At 39.3% G+C, this 21904-nt stretch overlaps 1 protein-coding gene across 2 annotated transcripts in view; it reads right to left on the reverse strand.

The window, feature by feature from the left end:
- The window catches only part of brinp3a.1 (bone morphogenetic protein/retinoic acid inducible neural-specific 3a, tandem duplicate 1), a 45109-nt gene extending 25378 nt beyond the window's left edge, over positions 1–19731 (reverse strand). Inside the window, exons 1-3 of one of the 2 annotated variants that reach the window (XM_026323494.1) lie at positions 19180–19731; positions 18565–18872; positions 1433–1623 (exon numbers count right to left, since the gene is read on the reverse strand). In XM_026323494.1, the coding sequence (XP_026179279.1) occupies positions 1433–1623; positions 18565–18818 (445 nt within the window). In that variant the 5' untranslated portion in view covers positions 18819–18872; positions 19180–19731. Of the gene's footprint in view, positions 1–1432; positions 1624–18564; positions 18876–19179 lie in introns of both variants that reach the window. The other variant, XM_026323493.1, reaches the window with a different exon arrangement.
- Positions 19732–21904: the final 2173 nt, after the last annotated feature.

Raw genomic sequence — 21904 nt, forward strand, 5'->3', positions numbered from 1 at the left:
CCTAGAGACACTTGGAATAATCTTGGCACATGTTAGCTTGTACTATAGGTAGACTAATTTGGCTGAATATGAAATGTGATAACATATAATGAGAGAAATATTTGAAAATATGCCTATAGTGTATTTATTTACTTTCTTATAAAGTGGCAGAAAAGAAAGGCGATATCACTGTCATATCTGTGTACTAAATATAAAGCTTGAGCCAAAATACATACAAACAGAAGGAAACAGCAAAAGGATAAAACTACATATTATACATTGTTTCTGTTTCTTTATGTTAAGCTGACTGTCTCCTGGTTCCTCATACAGTATAATAATTATCCTACAGATATGTGTGTTCTATCGATCAGCTCAGCAAGAAAGTCAATAAATGTATTTTGCAAAATGTTAAATTATTCTTTTTGAGGGTGCAGGTTTTTTTCTGTATCAACACTAACATGGCACTAACATGTTTGAGAAGTCAACTGTCCAAAATTATAAATTTTGATTCCCAAAAAAAAAAACTTCTGCTTCTGCAGCCATGCTTTGTTTGCCACACATGGTGTACAGGATTGTCTTTCTAATCTATTTTAAATACTGTTGGTATTCAGCTTGGCTTTGAGAGTTTATGCACAAGAGATAAAAGATGAACAGAGCAGCAGAGGAGCTGGGCGGAGATAGCCATTGGAGCTTTGCTGCCAAAACAGTACGCTGGCTAACTTACTTCTATTGTTCTGGATAAAGAGGGCCCAGTGATTTTTGTAAAACTCCTCCAAACACAGATTTGGGATCAGAGAGTATGAGCTTAAACAATCACAAATCATTCCACACTGACAGCTGAGCCAATATTTAGCCAAATATTTAGTTCTCTGAGCACAAATCAAGAAGCTTTAGAGCTTCAAGTGTCTGTAAATGGTAATTCACCATCATGCAGAGAAAAAGAAGAATGCCAAAGTTGCATCTTATAGCACTAGTGCTATCTTTGTATTATATTGGCCTTTTGCAAGCTACTAGTTCCAGAAACAAAAAGTCCCTTTGGTGGTTTTCGCTATGTCTAAAAAAACTACTGAGTTAAAAAACATCACCTCAGTTTTCTCTTAGTAATTTACTCCTGTACAACTGTGATGTTTGAAAGGTGATGTTCAGAGGTGGCCAAGGAAATTGAAAATGCTCTGAAGGTTTAAAGATCTAGTGAGCACTTGATACACAGCCAATACACGATAGTTCAATTTTGCTCACCAATGAGTGTAGATGCTGGTACATCAAGATGTAAAGTTCCTCAAGTCATAAAAAGGATTGTATAAAATTTCCTTTTTTGGAAAATTGCAACATGTTCTGCTTAGGTCTGGGCCACCTGGATGCCTAAACCTTAACTTTTAGCACTTCCTTTCTCCCTCAAGCTAACGTAGGTCAATAAAACCAAAGGGAACCACAGCTCATATACTTTATTTACCTCCCAGTGTAGCGGAGAGCAGGAAGTGGGTTCCATATTTCCTGATAATGTTGTCTGTGATGGCGCTGAGACTGGGCCTCCTGCCCAGCTGCCTAATGGTCTGGAGGAACTCCGGGTCCAGCGGTAAGGAAAAGCCATTGTTCTCTTGTCTCTCCAGGGCCAAGCTGTTCACTTTCCAGCGGCCAAACTCCCTGCAACGCCACACAAACACATTTGCACATTTAAGCAAACACACAACACACAATAGCTTCATATGCAGGTGCATTTGAGAAAGGACACCTTATTTGAACTTCCACACAATAAGGTCCCTATTTGGAGAGTCTCTCCATCATTGTCAAAAAATGACAGGAATCTTGGAGCTGTTTTGAGAATTTTTCATTAGAGACAATGAAAAAACTAAATACATCTGAATCAGGTTCCTGCTTCTTGAAAAGAAAAAAAAATAGGGTCTATTGTTACGATTTTAAGTTGACAGGATTTGACCCTCACGAGGGGGCTCAACTTCAGATCCGTTCCTTGCCAGGAATAAAATATGATGTCTGCACAATTTCTAAGTGAATCTTCTGTGACACGCCTTAAAAGATGAACAGTCTCATGCTGGTTCTACCTCCAGCTTAGAGAATTGCTTTGCACCATAGTGAAAAACATTGTGTTTCTCCACCAATCTTAAATAATAGTGCAATCTTTTCTCATCTCAAGTCACTTTTTGAGATGTTGTGGTTGGACGGGCTGTAATCATGGATGGAGTCTTGCTGCTGTCAGTCCCTCTCTTGGAGGGAACAGGCTTCATCTGAAGTCGTTTGATATTCAGCCTGGCCTTAGAGCATGCCAGCTGCCTTTATCTACCAAGGGCAGACTGAGTGCTGCTGTTTGATGCATAGATTAGCAGTATTCAAATACAGCTGGCAATAAACATGGTTCTACCACAGCCTAGCAGGGGAGAAATTTTAAACCTTTCGAACACCACTGGGTAGATGGCTGACTTATCTATTGGGAAAAAAAAATTCTTTATTTAATATTAATTCACATTTTTTGCTTTGTAAAGATGTGCAAAATCAGAATTTGATATGTCAAAAAATGGCTGCAACACAATATAACTACTCTTGAATGAATATTCCTCACTATACATCTACTGCAGCCCAACATCAGATGAAATGCTCTTTTTAATGAATGTTAAGTAACATAAAAAGTGACTTTTAATTAAACTTATAATTTTGGCTCATAGCTGATCTTCCTCACTATCTCTATAACCACCTGCCACTAAGACAAACATATATAAATGACCACCTGGTTTGACTGTTGTCTTACTATTGAATAGGCATTTTATGCATATGTCAGTCGTATTTATAAAGGTCAGTAGGTCCCTATTCACCTACTGTAAACATGTTGGTTAGGGTTAGGAAATAAAAGGTCTGATGTTTAGGAAATAAAAGGTCTTGGTTAGGGTTAGGAAATAAAAGGTCTTGGTTAGGGTTAGGAAATAAAACGTCTTGGTTAGGGTTAGGAAATAAAATGTCTGATGTTTAGGAAATAAAACGTCTTGGATAGGGTTAGGAAATAAAACGTCTTGGTTAGGGTTAGGAAATAAAACGTCTGATGTTTAGGAAATAAAAGGTCTTGGTTAGGGTTAGGAAATAAAACGTCTTGGTTAGGGTTAGGAAATAAAACGTCTGATGTTTAGGAAATAAAACGTCTTGGATAGGGTTAGGAAATAAAACGTCTGATGTTTAGGAAATAAAAGGTCTTATGTTTAGGAAATAAGACAGAAAGGTACAAAATTAATGCTAATGCTAGTGCTAATGGCCATTGGCTCACATTGTCTCCAGTAGGTGTAGTAGCCTTCTACTGACCTATATAAATAGGACTGATGTATTCTGATAACGCTTATTCAATGGTAAGACAACAGTCAAATCGGCTGAAATGACTATAATATGCAGCAGTGCAGCAATCTAAGACATCTCCCTAACCCCATTACATGTTATTGTCCATATTGGTCCACTCATCTTCACCTGCTTGACTCTATGAATAACTGTTTTAACCTGTAAGTTACTCTGTCTGTCTGCTTTTTGATACTGCTCAGATAACTAGCCACAATCTGGCTGTCAAGAGCACAGGAAGGCTGCACAAGGTAAGAGGTTACTAAAATATAGCTTCTCCACTGTTTGACAGTATAATACAAATAAGAAACTCTTCATGCCTGAAATGCCAGTTTATAAGGTTTTTATGAAATAAAACTCCCAGTTTTCTCCAGACACCGCTTGGAAATTATCTTTACAATGTAGCAAATAGAATCATGGGGTTTTCTGTCTTCTGTCTTTGTCTAACGTGCATGCAACCTCTAACACCCTAAAGACGCACATCAACTCCCTCATGCAAAGACACATGCCCACACACATGCATTCTTACACCCTGCAGCAGCAAACATCTAAACAAATCTGCCCTTCCTGCAACAACTTTGTTATCGCCCAGAATATCGCAGAGGCCCTATGGGTGCAGGCCTGCTGCCAATCAATTTCCCACCAATAACAATGACCCCCTGAGAAAAATACAAAACAGAAAACAGCTCATTAAGTCCTGTTTCATGTTGGTGTTCCTCTATAACGAGGTGCCATTAGTGTTTCTTTACATCCGCTGGGGCCGGCGGTGCAGAGGAGAAGAGAGAGAGAGCTTAACTATGATAGACACACTACCTTGCTCTGCTGCTGGCTGATGGACATTTATGAATGGTACTATAGCTAAGCTAGAGAATAGAGGAGATACACAAAAAATCTGATCTGTTGTTGAATACTTTAGTTCATCTTCACCTTTTGCACACCATGCACATACACAAAGGAAAATCTTCAGTCTCATAGAGGACTGCAGGTTTATTTCACTCTTAACGCTTCTGCTGACCGATGAAAATAGACTATCATAGGCACACATACACACACACAGGTGGCAGGTTTATTTCACTCCAAACTCTGTGCAGCAGGGGCTTTCTGCACATCTACCCATCAGCCCTCCCTCTGAGCAAACCGGATTGCTGTGCACAAAGGAGGTGAGGCGCTGCAGGAGCTAGAGAGGCTGCGATCAGAGCATGGGAGTTGTACCCTGCTACCTGTCCATCAAAGACCTGGTGTGTCAGATCCATCAGAGTGTACAGGCAGCCTGAGGGCGCTGCATGGTGCCTAACATAACAAATCAAGGAATCAGCCCAGTGAATATCCGGCTGATGTAGTCCAACTCACCTCTAGAGATATATTAAAGTGGAAACCATTTAGAGAAAATTAAATGTTTGCAAAAACAAACAAAAGTGTAAAATGTGTACTGTATGTGATGGGCTATAAGAAATGGGCTTTACAATTACAGTGGTATTAGCTCACATTATGCCATTGTGACATTTTTGGACCAACCTCAGTGTCATTATTCTTCATGATAAATATCCTCACCCCAGTTTAATACAAGCCCACAAGCTACTTTCTTACTGGTTCGTGAATTCAATGTCTGTTCCTAGAGTCTCTGTGGCTCAACTGTAAGTCACATGTGACTAGCAATGTGAGAGGACCTGAGTAATTGGCACAAACACAAACCTCTGTTAGATGGGATGTTTTTGCACAAAACAACGACACTTACTAAAATTGGTTCTCAGATGAGTTCAGATGCTCAGAATTATTCATATATGCACAGGTTTTTCAAAAGTACAAGCATTTTTATATTAGTTTAGCAAAACATAATTCATGACCCAAATCACTGTTTTCCTAGTAATTAGTTTGGCATGAATTAGCATATTACGTACGATTCCTCTTGCTGGTGCGATCATGCCAATGTTAACTAGTTATTCACGACTGATTTCAGTTCACCAACTAAACGTTTTAATGTCATAGAGAAAAAAGGAGAGAAGACAGAAGGAAACAGAAGTAGAAATAAATATTTGAATTTATACAGTCTCCAACAGTGAGCTGATTGCCACTGAAGACATTTCATTTCTGTGCTGTTTTACTGAGATATTGTAAGATGATTGTACAGCAGTTAGATCCAGATCATTGCTCTACATACATCTCAGCATATTTACACACTGGAGAAACTGTGGAATGTAAAACACACATTTTTTCTATTCATATATAATTAATGCACATTGTTTACCTAAATAACTAGTATAAAGGGAAGGAAGTTAATTAATTGACTTCTTGTATTTGATTAATTGACTCACAAAAGTCTAATTTCACCTCTGACTTCCTGCAGTATTGAACTTCTGTTTATTTATCTGCCTTTCATTGCACATACAAATTAGGTCTTATATTGGATAACCTAAAAAAAACATTTTTTTCACAGGTTTTTTTTCTAGAGATTAGGTTTAAATACTGACAACCAATTTATTTTCCCTAATTATTTCCTAATTGTTGGTTAGATCATATTTAATGCAAATATCGTTCACTGTAAAGAAGGTGCTGTTGGTTGTCCAACAAATTATAGGACAAATTATAGGACAATTATAGGACAATTTAGCTAGTCAGGAAGCCTCACTAAAATTCAGAGCTTATTTGCACGATAGCCCTACAAACAAATTATATATAGGAAATGAATACACTGATGAGCAAACACATCAAACCCACCTGTCTAATATTCTAAAGATCCCTTGTGCCACCAAAGCAGCTCTAACCCACAGGCATGGACTCCACAAGACCTCTGAATATATATTCTGGTATCTGACACAAAGACATTATTAACAGATCCTTCAAGTCCTGTAAGTTTTGAGGTTTAGTCTCCATGGATCAGAAGTGTTTTTCCAGAATATTTGAAAAACAACTAATCAGAGTGAGACCTCAGAGGTTTTTCATGTTTCTCAAACGTTTGATGAACAATTTTTGCAGTGCAGCAAGGTCCATTATATTGCCAGCTTGCCTTCTTCCCAAGAAAGAAATGGGGTTTATAGGCATGAATATTACTGAACAGGCTTATTGGACACTGGTCCAGGGGCCCAATCGGTCAGGCAGCCTATGGACCAGAGAACCGGGGAGGGACTGTTAACCTTTCTATGGGAAAGTCAAACAAATGACTACAAAAAGCCACAAATGAGAATTTAAATAGATGCAAATCTATGGTTAACAAAAAACAAAAAAAGACACTATGAAAATAAGAAAAATTACTGTAGAAATGTGCAAAACAACCAAATGAAACAGGTAAAATTAGTGGAAACTGACTACAAATACATTGTAAATTGAGTAAAACAGAAAATGTTCACAAAACAACTACACAAAAACAATAACTGACTACAAGCTGTGTTTGCACAAACTGGGAGTCTTCACGGAGAGTAGGGGGCCTTTCACATATCTGTGCCCAGGGCACCATTGTCTCCTCATCTGCAAATGTTTATAGGACCGGGCCACTTATTTCTGTCGCCCCATGGTCTAGTTCTGAAACTCACATTGTTGGTGCTTTGGTGAACAGTGATCATCATGGGCACTCTGACCAGTCTGTGGCTGAACAGAAAGCTGCGATGCACTATGCGTTCTGTCAAGTTGATCATATCCTTATGCTGCCTTTTCGTCCTGCTTCCAACACATCAACTTCAAGAACTAATACATGCCCAATACATCCCGTACAACCATTTGACAGGCTGCATTGTCAGGGAGATAATCAGTGTTAATCACTTCACGTGCCAATAGTTTTAATATTGTGACAGATCATTATACATAAAAATTATATACAGCTCATTCAATCCAGACCACAACCCTGATCACACACATATACACATAATTAGGACACAATTTGCAGTGTTAGCAAGTAAAGTTTAAAAGTGTCTCAGAGGAATGTGTGTCCAGCTTAAAGCTATGTTAAAGTGCATTCACATAGTGAGGTGCACAGCAGCCTTCCCCACCTAAGATTAGGCATAAGTAACTTTTGAAGCCAATCTCTACTGTGGTCTGGTGCCATTGTTATACCCTCTGAACACAACTAACGGTGTTAAATACTTAACAGAGCATGGCCTTATTAATAAAGATACAGGTATGATGCCAGATGCCAGCAATGTCCAACTGACCTTTTTCTATAACTCCCAGCGATGGATATGATAGCTATCTGCTGTAATGAATCCAATGTCATTGTGGCAGACAGCATCCAGTGGTATAAGGGTCAAGGCAGCAGCATGAGTGCACAGGATATTGCCATAATTCAGAGTAGACAGGTGCTGGATTGTAAATTGGTTTTTCTATCTTCAAAGGAGATACAAGCTATGCTGTAGGTTTAATATACTAATTCATCATTTTTTAGCAAAATGTTCAAATGAGTTTTGTAGCACAGTGAGTATTCATACTAGGAACATCAGTGGTAAAGCTCTTGTGAAATGCCCATATTTTGTCATTTTTTCATATTTTGTCTCTGCGTAGTTTAGAAAAGCTTTAAATTATACAGTGTGCAGGTCATCAGCAGCAGTCTGAGAAAGGCCCCGTTTGCAGTGGGGCTAATGGCATAGATAATGGCATCATCAGCATAAAAATGTGCGTTACAGTGTTAAGTTGGAAAATACTATTATTCATGTACATGGTAAAAAGCAGTGGGCCTAATATGTGTTCTTGAGTAACACTTTTGCCTTCCATCTAGAAACCTGTGATTTAAAACCATTTGCAACAATAGTTTGAGCTTTTTCAGAAAGATATGATTTGAACCAGTTATATGTAGAAAAATCAAAACACAGAAAGCAGCTTATTTAACCAGCTAATTTAATGTTGTTATATTAAAGGCCATGGACAGAGCTACAAACAGTGCAGCAAAGTGTTGCTTTTGCACCTGAGACCAAGATTTGGACATAGAGTCGCATTTCTCTTCTGTTTAATTGTTAGTAAAGCACTTTTGTTAACTTTGGTTTCAGTAATGTTACAAAAGTAAACGTTCCTCTGACATTAATCATGTGCTGTGAGTACCAAAATATCAAAGACAAAGGTTTGATAATTCTTTAGTTAGCAAAGGCCAAATATATGTGTTTTTAAATAATCAGAGCTCTAGGATGACTCTTAAATTAAGTAAAATACATCTGGGCAAGAGACAAAAAGGAAATATCAAATAAAAAATATATTTATTGGTAATGCAGTGCATTTCTCTGATTGCATGAAAAAATTACTGTGGTACAAAGTTAAGAAAACAAACAAAAATGGTTATAAGTATCATTTACCTTAATGTGACAGAACAACATTTGTTTATCATCTAATGGCCTGGTTGAGAACACACTGTTGTGTTTTTGTAGTTGGGTTACCCCAGATACCAAAATAACCCACTGAGCAAAACACTTGGTTAATGTAGACTCAAAGTTATTTCAAGGAGCTCCCCAAAGAGAATTGTGCGAAATGGGAGAAAAGTCCTTCATGCTTCATTCAGTAAGATAAACCATATTACATTTATTCGGAAGGCCACAACTGCTCTGCTGCTTCAGTATTAGACATTTTTTTCTTTGATGCCATTTGCATTTTTTTTTCATCTTGGTTTAATCTGATGTGACACTGATCCTTCTCTTCCTCTATAAATGTGACATTAGCAATAGAGAAATTATTTTAGAAATTTAGAAAAACAACCAAAGAGACTTTTCATTTGAGCAACATTAAAAAGGATGCTGCACACACCAGATGCATTGTGAACGTCTTCCTGAAAGTCACCTTCAGTGACACACATCGACTTTGTTAATTGAGCTACGATGATTCCGTCTAAACAGAGAAGAGCCAGATGAGAGGACGAAAAGATGGATAGACTTGTGTCTTTTAGTTATCCACCCACCTCAGAGATGCACAAGAAAATAAAGCAAGATCAAGACGGAGAAGGAGAGGGTAATGATGTAGTTAATAGCTGTTGGTTGTGAACGCTTCACGAAATTGCCACCAACAGTCTTCCCAACAACATCAAACAAACATCAGACCATTAATTTGTGAAAATCCTATTAAACCTCTTGAGAGGTCCTATAAACAAGGCGACATACTGTTTCCTGATTATTTTGCTTTTTCATTCCTTTGATGCCACTGAGTGTTACTCAAGCACACATTTCAAACGCTCGATTACCACATAAAACTTGGGAAGCATGAAGATGCAAAATGGTGCAAATACTTAACACATGGACTAAAGACTTAACGCTGATGTAACCGTACCTAACCTAATCTTGCAAAATGTAAAAATAAAAGCACAACGATTAATCATCAACAATCATCAAAAATGCAATCATCAGGCATACTATTAAAGTAGTTCAGGCAGAACACTGAAATGGTACTTAAATCAGTGGCTCATTTACTAATTGACTGGCTGCAATGAGTAGCAACATCCAATCATATTTGTAAAGCAGGCCTTATAACTTGACACCTCTCATCACTGATACACTTATACTGATAGCTGCTGCCGTCATACTTTTGGTATCCTTGATATTACCAAATTATAACACCTATTTCTGTGTGTGTTTGGTTTTACTCCCATTGTGGGTTGTAGGGACCTGTTTATGCAGTCACATTGTTGGAGCACAGCCGTCCTTATTGGGACCAGATGCTGATCAACCCTGTATAAACCTTTGATTTGAGTTATTAGTCATCGTAAAGCCCTCCACCAGGAATGAAAACAAATGTGTGTCTCAACGGCACATTTGTAGAGTAGAATATTATCAAAACTAAGAAAATGTTTTTTGGAAGACAAGATTGTAAAGATGTATTTTTACCCTTTTTATTTTAGCCTTTAGAAGCAATTCAGACTGAGTCCAATTTTGTGAAACTGTGAAATGCCACACAGTGTGAAGAAAAAAAAAATTGCTAAAATGCAGTAGGAGGATGAGTTTGTTATATAAAAAAAAAAATCTGCATTATTGATTTAGCTTTCATGAATATCACTACACGTGATAAAAGGAAAGCAGGGGAATGTCAGAGAAAGAGAGAGCATGATTTGCAGGAGGGTTTGCTGACATAAAGGCTGTTGATCTCTTTTGTCTTACAATTTGTCATAACAATGTTGACAAGAGACTTCATTTCACACAGAAAACAAGGAATGCCTGGAATCATATTGTGTACATAATCAGGCACACACATACTGTTAATACATACTGTTAATAAACACTCACATACACACAGGCAAACACAAACACACACAGTTGTGCTTCCATCACTTAGAATAGAAAACAGAAGAGCCACCAGCTACGCTAAATCCTGCTTTTCAGAGCACAGCTGCCTTCTGTCAATGACATCCCTGCACAGGCTTTTAAAAATATAATCAAATACTACAGTGGTACGACATAAAATATGACCACACACAAACTGTATTTGCACAATGCACATAAACATACACAAGCACAAAGATGTGTTAGCTCCATTGTTTCCTACAGTCAGTAATCAAAGAGTAGAACATTGATCTGTATATTGTTTTCTGACCTGGATATTATTTTGAATATCAATATCAATTATGACAAGATTTTACACACCGGTATCTCAGTGTGCGGCAAACACACCAGTGACACAGGCTCTAAACAACATTAAGCTAAACCAAATTACAAAACGTGTTTGTTTAAACATTTGCCTTAATGTGCAACAACTGCTTTGTAATTACAACAGTTTAGATAATACTAAGATTTTCTTTTTTGTTGTTGTTGTTTTAGGACCTGTCTGATCTGATAGTTTTCATTTTTTATTATTATTACAACCCACAGGAGTGAAAAACTTTAGAAAAAGAAGTCATTTATTTAGAGCTGTGAGGAGCAACTTCACACTGGGGGGGCTCTCATCATCAGTGGTAAATAACTCTTTGAATTCTTGAGTTTGTTGGACTTCGTTGCTAAGGCATCATGAAATGTCTCCTACTTCGTGCCTTTGTGAAGACATCAAAAGCACCACAGAGCTATAATTGGTGATATTTGCATCTTAGTTGAAGGGAAGTCTTAGTCCTAGTGCTCTTCTTCATGCCTATAGTTTTCATTCACTACACTGGAAAGACATTGACCAGTTGTGACGTCAGTTTAAATCTGGAGAAACAAAGTGAATTTGATTTTCATAAGGATGTGTTCCAAGTAAAATAGCACCTGCTAAATATGTAAACTCTATAATAACCATAACTCTGGCCATTCTGACAAAATACACAGAGTTTCTCTTTCATAAAAGCTGTTTCCAGGGACCTCTGGCCCTGATAACTCCCACATCACACATTTGTCAGAAGCCATAAGCTCTGTGCTGGATGAAGTCCTCATCTCTGCCATTGCTGCTGGTGATCAGGAGGAGGAGGCTGCTTTGCTTCTGTCCTGAAGACACATTTCACCTCTGAATAGAGGATGACAGACAGACGTGTCTCTCTTCCACAGCTCTCGCATTGAACAAGCTGCTCTGGCATTCATGTATGACTGAAAACGTAATGAATGCTGTATTTTGATCTACTTGTCTGTTCTCTCTGGCTCTTTACTGCCCCGTGTTTTACTGCAAAAAAAATTCACACTAATAATTTCCAGACACTAAAATTTTGACTACAGACAAACATCCCCGCATAAATGATCACCTGCCCTGAACTGCATTCTGCATTGTGTAATACAAGGTCATATTTGATTTAGTCACATATACCAGGAAAGTTGACAGTGGACAAAGCACCAACAGCAAATAAAGTGTTAAATGAACCATTAGTGTTTGTCATCTATTAGACAGGAATCTCCGTGGACCATGATGTTTGCAGATGACAATATCATCTGTAGTGAGAGCAGGGAGCAGGTGGAGGAAACTCTAGAGAGGTGGAGGTTTGCTCTGGAAAGGAGAGGAATGAAGGTTAGCCGCAGTAAAACAGAGTACATGTGTGTAAATGAGGGACTCAAGTAGAACGGTGAGGTTACAGGGAGTAGAGGTGAAGAAGGTGGAGGATTTTAAGGACCTAGGGTCAACAGTCCAGAGCAACGGAGAGTGTGGAAAAGAAGTGAAGAGACGTGTGCAAGCAGGTTGGAACAGGTGGAGGAAAGTGTCAGGTGTGATGTGTGACAAAAGAGTGTCAACAAGAATGAAAGGAAAGGTGGACAAGACAGTGGTGAGACCAGCAGTGTTGTCTGGTTTAGAGACAGTGGCACTGAGACAAAGACAGGAGGCAGAGCTGGAGGTAGCAGAGCTGAAGATGTTGAGGTTCTCTCTGGGAGTGACGAGGATGGATAGGATCAGGAATGAGTACATCAGAGGGACAGCTCATGTTAGATGTTTTGGAGAAAAAGCCAGGGAAGCCAGATTGAGATGGTTTGGACATGTTCAGAGGAGGGACAGTGAATACATTGGTAAAAGGATGCTGAGGTTAGAGCTGCCAGGAAGGAGGCCTAGAGGAAGACCAAAGAGGAGGTTCTTGGATGTAGTGAAGGAGGACATGAGGATAGTTGGTGTGGGTGAGGAGGACACAGAGGATAGGGTTAAATGGAGGCAAATGATTGGCTGTGGAGACCCCTGAAGGGAGCAGCCCAGAGGAAAAGAAGAAGAAATGTTTGTCATCATTTAATATTATACCCAGGGAGAGCAGTCGAATTGTTTCATTGCATTTACCATTTTTTGCTATCATTACATTGCTTCATATATCCAGTTTTCATGACAAGGGAGATCTTCTCTTAGTAGCAAAGATATAAGTACAATGACACTGATATAGCACAGAATCTCTTAGGAAGGAATTCTGTGTGGATAATTTAGTATTCAAATGTATGTTACTTTAAACCCAGGAAGAACATTTCAAGTCCCTTTCCCTCCGACCTCACACACAGCAAATTCTCCAAACTAAACTACATGAAATAAATTTCTTATCATTGCCCACAGACGTGTTACCTTGATCTAAGGCTGCTTGTGTCCTTCAAAGTCACTAGGAAATGATCAATTTGAAAATGTGCTTGGTTTAGGCACAAAATCCTTTATTAATGTTCAGTCGGTCATGGTGGGAAGAGGATCATGTCATGTACTGTGCTGACCCAACTGGGTTTTATGGTGCCATAAAAACATCTTGCAGCTAAGCAACCCTGTCTCATCGAAATTATGTTTATATACGACTAATGTGCAACAACAAATATGTTTAGAAAGAATTTGAATAAAACATAATTGTGACCAGATTACATTTTCTAACGGCAAAATGAGGAAACGTTCATTTACATATTTGGTAAATTGCAAATTTGTGTGTCAGTAAAATGTTTACAGACAATATAATTGTTTTCCACCAAAATATTGCAGTACAATATCCACTTGGTGCAACTGCAGCTTTATTAAACTTTTGTATTATTATGTTCAGGCACTTCCAGCACTTGGTTAAAGTTAAGGAAAGATCTGGTTTGAGGCAGAAAACGGTTAGTGACACAGTGAGCTTATTTACATTTAATCAAAATAATAATATCAAACGTACCCAATCACAACAACCACAGATGAGACCATGGATGTGAACGTCATGTTTCTGGTGTGACTATCGTGCAATCACCATCCACCCCAGTCACCTTCTGCCTGCTCTGCTGCCGTTAAATGTAGTGATGTGGTGCTTTATTAATTAAAAAAAAAGGTAACCAAGGCAACCAATTACATGGCCACCTCAGTATAATTGGAGAAACAATTTAAAGAGTATTCAAACATCTTTCTTTCTCATTAAATATTTATATTAAAGGGTTTTTTTCTTCTAATACTTTAAAATCTGTATCGTTTACATCTGTTTATACACAGTTTCAGTCTGTTTTGCCACCGCCTTTATCGCCGGGCTTGGTTGCACCCAACAACCCGTCGCCATTTAGCATAGAGTACCTTAACAGGTAGACATGTAAAATGTGTATACATGAAGTAATCCCATTTAATAACATTTTCTTATACGCCTAGATGTCTGTTGAATTTCATAGTTGATGCAGTCATATTAAATATGCTCTATGCTTAACCTCTGCCAGAACTGAAGACTTCTTCTTCGACTCTTAAATATTAAATCACAGTTTCCTGTACAATCCATGGTACGGTTTGCTAAAGTATTGTGTTCTGTTCCAGTGCATTATGATATTATATTCCTTCATGTTTGCTTCCCTTCTCTTCTTTTTTCTTCTCTTCATTGCTTCACGTACTGCAGACAGTTGTATAGCCATTTCACTCCCCCCATTTTAAAACCTTTTAAATGTGCTTCCAAAGCATCCAAAGCACAATAGCAGAGTCATAAACATGAGAGATAAAGCACAATAGGCTCTGCTTCATCCAAATCTGAATCACATGATTGCACGGTGCAGCAAGGGTATTGTAATGTTATGCCTCTGTGCGATATCCTCTCCACAAACATGTTTGCATATATCTGAAACACTAATCATTCCATAATTACAAGCGACGATTCCTCACATCAAATGAAGTAGGGGAAGAGCCAGTGGGCTGACAGGAGAGAAGAGAGGAGAAAACATGGGAGATGAGGCGTGATATAAATGTTATGGCCCATGAAGAAGAAGAAAGGAGGAGCTGACATTTTGACTAATATGCTACTGTCTGTGGCTGTGGCTCGACTACACCCAAAGAAACATGAAACAAGAGATTCTCAGATTTGCATAAATGATTTCACAATATCACAGGCCTCTAAATTATTATATGAAACACACTTTTGTTCATTTTAGTTCATTTCCACCTCTGATTTGCATGGAACAGCAGCAACTGCACAAAATATCACTAATTTGAACTTGTGATATTAACAAAAAAGCACAGTCTGTACAGAAATGCTGTTAATTGCTTTGGGTGTGTTTTTCCGTATGCCAAGTTGTATCTGGAGGACAAGGAGACGTGCAGCCAGCTGACTTGCTTTCACTGGGAAATAAAAGCCACCAAGCTGTCTTGAATTTTGTGACCCTTGCCAAAAGAAGCGAAGTGAAAGAATGAATGAATAGGTGTACTAAAGCTATTATGCATGATATAACAGGAGCATTTTTCTGCAATCACTGCGGAAGTAATATTGTTAAGTGCCTTGATGCCTGTTTTTCACTGCTTTTGTATCCCCTGAATCCATTAATTCATCACTCCTATTACTGCACTTTATCACACCTTGAGAACCAAAAAATCTCTTTCACTCAAAGGATTTGCATTTTCAAAATCACAGTTTCACATTTACAAAGCTTCACATTACACCGGTGCGTAAGACAGTTGTAATTTTCTATGGTTTTTAATCTGGCTTTTATTACAGCCATGACCAGATGAAATGTTTTTTGTGCAACAATTAAACACTTTATAATTTCTGCTCTGAAGAATACTGTATAGTGTTCAAATTTTTATTTTTAATGAGAAATGTCACTGAGCTACTCTGGTCCAGTGACCAGCCAGCAGGGGGGGACAGTGCTCTGGTTCCTCTCACCTCCCCCCTTCTGTACTCCAACTCCTCCAGTCCTCCCACCTCATCCCTGACTCCCTCTCCCCTGCCCCCTGACGGGAAAGGCCAACGGAGCTCTGGAGAATATTTATGAGCAAGGGGGAGCAATTGGTTTGAGATCATTCGACAAGGGAGAAAGGAGGGGGGAGGGGGGGGAAAATGTGAGATAGACTTGGAGATAAAAGCAGAGGCAGAGGTTGGATATGAATGTTTTTTATTTAACCTTCTTCTAACCTTGTTAATTTAGATGATTTCTTAATGCTAGTCCTCTTTCACAGTCGATGTGTGTGTACTGCACTGCACGACATTTTATTTATTTACTTACGAGAACAAACTCTACATGAGCACTGAGGAAAGCTGTCCGGTTCCTCAGACCCACATGAGGCCAGTTTGGAGGTTCGGATATTTGGATTTGAGGCAGTAACAAGACTTTTACTAACCCGTAAAGGATCATAAAGTGTCTCCAGGAACAGTGTGGTCGATCAATAAAAAAAGACTTAAAGATTAGTTTGCCTGGATTTTTATGGCTTTCAAAATTCATGAGAATGTTTTAGAAAGAAACAAAGAAAGAAAACTGTGCAGTCCATTGCAGTTTGAAGGCACTTGTGATCTCTTCAGTTCTCTGCTAACTGGCACCCTCGCCTGCTCTGCCATGGAAGACAGTGTTACGGCTGCAAGATATTTAAAGCCTAAAAAGGCTTTTTTTTCAAGGCGAGGAAAGCAAATGACAACACAGCAACGTTCTTCCACTTTTACCATACTGATATTTCACCTCTTCTCTGAGTTTCTATTGGATCATTGCTCTAATTAGCCTCACTCTTAAGAGGAAACTGAAAATGGCACTGTAGCTCAAGGGGGAAGAAGGGTAAGACTTGTCAAGTTTACATTTCAGGATATTTGCTGATTGATGTCAATAGACGTGTCCTGTATGTTACAGAATGCTAAAAAGGCTTAGCACTGTGGTTTTGAAAAAAAGTCAGGGAGGGTCTATGACTTCGTGGTGTAAAACTGTGAAGCTTGTGTGTGCAAATATTTGTTTGGTTTGCATAGTGAGGGTGGGGTGCTGAAGGAGGAGGGTGACGAGGATGAAAAAACAGAGGTATAGAGACATCGTGAGAGACAGAATGAAGAGGCCAACAGAGAGCAAGTGACGGAGGAAGTGATGGATGTGGGGAAGCCAACAGGGCTACATTCTCTATCTTTGCCTGGCATTGTCACCCCTGTCAGCAGCTAAATGCCAGTGTCAGTCAAACCTCTATTCAGCTGGCATCAGCCCCTTCATGCACGGCTCTGGACGATCCGACAGCAGCACTCTCATCAAAACATTTACAGTACAGCACACATAACCACAGATACAGACACCCAAGTATGCAAACCCAGGATCAGACAGGATCCGTATCCTGTGGAAGCATAGTGTGGATTTTGTCTGAAGCCTCGCAGGACTGTCATCTTTGTCAGAGTTTGAAAACCTGCCTTGTTTTAGCTACTGTGAAAAATAAAAAAAAGGTTTCAAGAAATCAGGAAAATTCCTCAGCTTCTACAGGAATTTACCTTAGAGTCAAAATGGGAAAAGTTTGCAAAATCCACCTATTATGGCAGTTTGTAAAATAAACAAGTACATTTATTAAAAAAAATGATATTCCCCCCACACAAACACTCCAAGATATTTGCCCTGCAGTCATGGTGAGTTAAACAGATACTGAACCAGTGCCTTAAATAATTTTACCGGACTGAGTTTATGCTTCAGGTGTTTCTATCCAGAGAGAATACAGATCAGTGGAAACACCAGCCCAGACACACACCCACATTTGCATACACACACACACACACACACACACACACACAGGCTACTATTAAATGAAGAAAGCCTGCTAGGTAAAGTTGAGGAGTAGAGCTGTTACACTACACTGGTGTAAAATGAATCATTAAGTTGATATAGCAAGTGAACTTGCTTTCACTAGGAAATGAAAAAATGACAAAACCATAATCCTTCTTTTGAGATGATGAGTTGCATCTGCCAGTTTATGCTAAAAAACATTTCAAAAAGCAAATGTACATGTTATAAATCATTTAATAACATATATATATATATAAATATACCTCTGACTGACAGTAAAAGAGACAGATATCTAATATCCTGTGCATTCATACAAGGCAGTTTGCATCCTGGCGGTCTCCTTAATTTCAATTTCTAATTTCACAGACTGTCATTGTAGGAAGCTTTCAAACAATACCCTGCTGCTTCTAAGCACACACCCACTATACCTCACACCATACACATCTGAATCTATGCTGTCTGCCCACTGTCACACGTCAACTGGCTCAGTCAGATATCTGTTACATCCTGCTGCTTTCCCCAGATCCTCCTGTGGCACCTACAGTTTAAGTTTCCACTAACGTGCAGCATTCAGAGAGTTTGTATTATACTCAAACCATATGTCTCTGCTGCCCACAAAAAGAGGAAAGCAGGCTGTCACTCCCAAAGAGGCTTGCATCCATACAGAATGCACAGCTTTCATTTGTATGCAAAACTCTACTAAGTAATCTTGTCACTGCTCATCCCACAGTTTGACACCTACTAAATCTGCATCTTTTATAGTCTAAAGAAAACTACTATGTGATCTCTACCTATATTTTCTAAAGAGCTTAAAAATGTCTTTTCCTCCATGGCAAGGACACAAAAATCAGACTGTTATTTTTGGCATGAAGGAAATGCACAGCATCTCTGAATTTGGTCCGTTTTGGATTCAGGTTTAGAGTCCTAGGCAGCCTGTCTTGCAAACAGCTTTGCAGAGCATGCAGTCATCCCTTACCCTACAATGCACCATTTCTCCATCTCTCACCTGTATATCTTGTACTTGGTTGTAAATCCTTGCTGGTAGCGCTCTGTGAAATCTACAAACTCCTGTGAGTGATGAAAAGGACCGTTGTCTGACAGGAGCCAGCCCAGGGGTCCAGTGGAGCCACTGAAGCCAGTCCCAGCAGGGTCCACGGCCCCAGCCCCTACTGACACCCAGCTCTGGAGCAGGCTTAGTGTTAACCACTTCCATAGAAACATGAGGGCCGTCAGTCTAATGGAGATGCACAGGCCACTCATGCTGCTTCCCCCTGCCCCGGTGACTCCTCATTCTCCCTGCACTCTGGATGAGTCCTGCTGGAAGGAGGAAGGAGAAGAAGAGGAAGAGGAATTAGGGCAGAGTGGACACAGAGAACAATAAGGTTGTAATTTGAAATTGACCTGTATTTATCTAGTATTACGTGGTCGGAAATCATAGTACAGGGACACTATTTTTAGAGCTTTGCATGTCTACAGTTATTGAACATAATAAAACCATAATTGCACTTAATAATTTAAACCATATTTATATCTTTAACTTTTATTTTGGCTGATATAATAACCATAATCCAAAATTTAAAATATTATTTTCACGTTATATTGTCAACATGCGGCTTTTTACCTTATTCTGTAAGTATTGTGGTACGTGAATGGTCGGAATTAATCTCCCCAAAATCCCCTGATAGGACCGTGAAGTTGAGTTCGGCTCGGAGCATATACTGATCGGCATTAGAAAAGGACCTCTTAGGAGGGTTTTGCCACAAATGCAATCAGACGCACAATTAGGGGCAGTGTAACTTGAGCGTAACAGAAGATGACATCCGACCTCCTCAGAGCGCACTCCTCTCTTCTTTTTTCAGCGCGGTGTATTTCCAGCGAAAAGCTTCTGGCGATACGTAGTAGGTACTGTAAGGTCCAATCCAACGCAATAAGACGCAGCTGACACGATGCTACAAGAGCGCACAGGGTCAAACCTTGCAGTTAGACCAATTATCTAAACGCACCAGTGTGTTTTGGATGTGGTGAATGCGCAGGGACTCAGTGGTCGTCCCGTGTGTGAGAAGCGTCTGGAGCTGTTGTCCTCTAACTCATTTCTGCTCTGGATTAGAGAGACGCGCTCGGGGCGCATGCAGGGCGCACGGAGAGCTGCCGATGCTGCTGATGGTGCCTGGACTCTCAGCGCACGGAATGTGTGAATGGCATTCGCGGCGCTCTCGCCCTCCCTCCTGTACCCCGCCGCCGCAATTTAATTTATTCCAGCAGCGAGCACACTCCCAGTTGGCTGGGACGTAACTAGAGGAAGTGAGAGTAGGAGGTGTTCAAATGGGGGGCAGGCTGGATGAGGCGATGGTCAGAGGATGCTGATGCGCTGGAGTCAGATGCTTCATTTTAAAAAGCAGATAGAAATCACCCACTTAAATGAATCCAGAAAGGGAAAAAAACAACAGCTGGATATTTCAACTTTCATAACTCGTCTGTTTTTATATTCACAGTCTTGTTTCTCTTTTGGAAAGGTTATAATTATTACTAAACAAATGGGCCAATATTAACCCTGTTTATAAAGAAAACTACACTTGGGGTTTTAAGATATTTTGGAACAAAAAAAAATTATTTTAACAATGGACTTTGATTTGGGATAAAATGAACAGTATATTCACCATTAGTAGAATCAATCTGCTAAATGTACATTGTTAAAATGGATGTTAAATGACTCCTGAGAGAGCTTAAATTATTTGAATAATTACTTTATGGATGGGTGTGATGATGATGATGATGATGATGATCCTGAGGAGCAAGAGAGTGTCTATTCAACCCCTTGCAGTTATTCTTGTTATCCTCTTTGACTTCTTCCTCCTGCTCTTTTCTTCCCTGCAGAATAATCATCACTTTCACCATCACCAGACTTAATTAGATCTGCTCTATCCCTGCTCTATCTGAGCGCTTGTGCATCGGACACTGAGCATGGATCAGAGAAGCAGAGAGCAGCCAAATGGAGGGAGGGATATGTGCTGCCTTTCAGCTTTTCTGTAAACGTTCAAAGGGAGGTTTTATACAGGGATTGGATTAGAGAAATGAACACCATTGAGTCACAAGATTCACTGGCTCCCAAACTCAAAGGGAAGCTGAAATCCTGTGGCACAGCGACTTGCAGAATCTGGAGTGAAAGAATGAGTTGATTTGTCACGGTTTCATCATCATGTCTTGGGATTGGGTGCTTTTCTTCTGACCCTGCCTGGCAGTCATGATGACTTGTGAAGGACAACTACCTAATGGGAACAGTTGTCTTTGCTCTATAGCATTGTTTCTGGATACATTGCCTGCTGGTTTTAAGGCTGTATTGTAACTGACCATTTAAAGTTTGTCTGCAAACACAGGTACAACTTTTTAAAAGTTTTGAATAAAAGATGATTTTTTTAGTGGAGAGAGTGTCATGGCTCATTACTTCCATGGATTCACACTGAATTTTAGACAGATTTGAAAACACTATTTCAGAGCCTCAAAACTCACATGAGCAGGGTGGAAGCAAGTCCCCACAGTTTCAAATAAATCATTCATCAATTTGTGCATGTTTATGTGTGTAAAAGTAGATTATGTTTATGTGTGAGCTGTGATGTGCACACTGTGCTTGTTTATCTCATTTTAGAAGGGATGGGTAAGGAAACAGAATTGATTGCCAATTGACAGAACATAAGTATGTGTATGTGAGATTCGATGTAAACCAAGGGGGAAAAAATCAAAGAGAATGTCACAGCAATAGGCTCATTATAGCTCAGGAAAAGTGCAGGAAATGTGTAGGTCACAGTGGCTGAGCAGTGACCTATAACAAGGAGACATCTTTATGCGCTTTCAGGCCGCAGTAACCAAAAATTGCACAAGCGGAACCTTGGCAACTGCTTTCAATCTGACGTCCTCCTGCAGCGGTTTTTGAAATGTATTAATCATGACGAAATGCATCAGTGGAAATAAAATTTAAGTAAAAACCAGTATCATTATTCACACATTCTCATGATCTTACTCTTTCCTGGCAGGGACTGGCCTAAAAATAAACATGTTGTTTTTGTTCAGGTGTAATGCAGGTTAAAATGCATACACACCTTAATATGTGCTGTGTCAGAGGTGCTGCAACCAAACATATAAAGTGGTGGAAAGTATCAGATTAATTAAAACTGCACTGTTAAATATAATTATAATAACAATGGATCAAATGACAAATATAGACCAGGAGTACATTCAAGCACAGTCTCTTGAATAAAGGATGACCAGTAATCCTCTAATTTTGTGTTAAGGGGCTGTCTAACTTATTCTAACATGCACCTGGGCAGCAGCCAGGAAAATACCGTGATCTG

Source organism: Mastacembelus armatus, chromosome 4 (assembly GCF_900324485.2).
Source record: "Mastacembelus armatus chromosome 4, fMasArm1.2, whole genome shotgun sequence".
NCBI classification, from domain to species: Eukaryota; Metazoa; Chordata; class Actinopteri; order Synbranchiformes; family Mastacembelidae; genus Mastacembelus; species Mastacembelus armatus.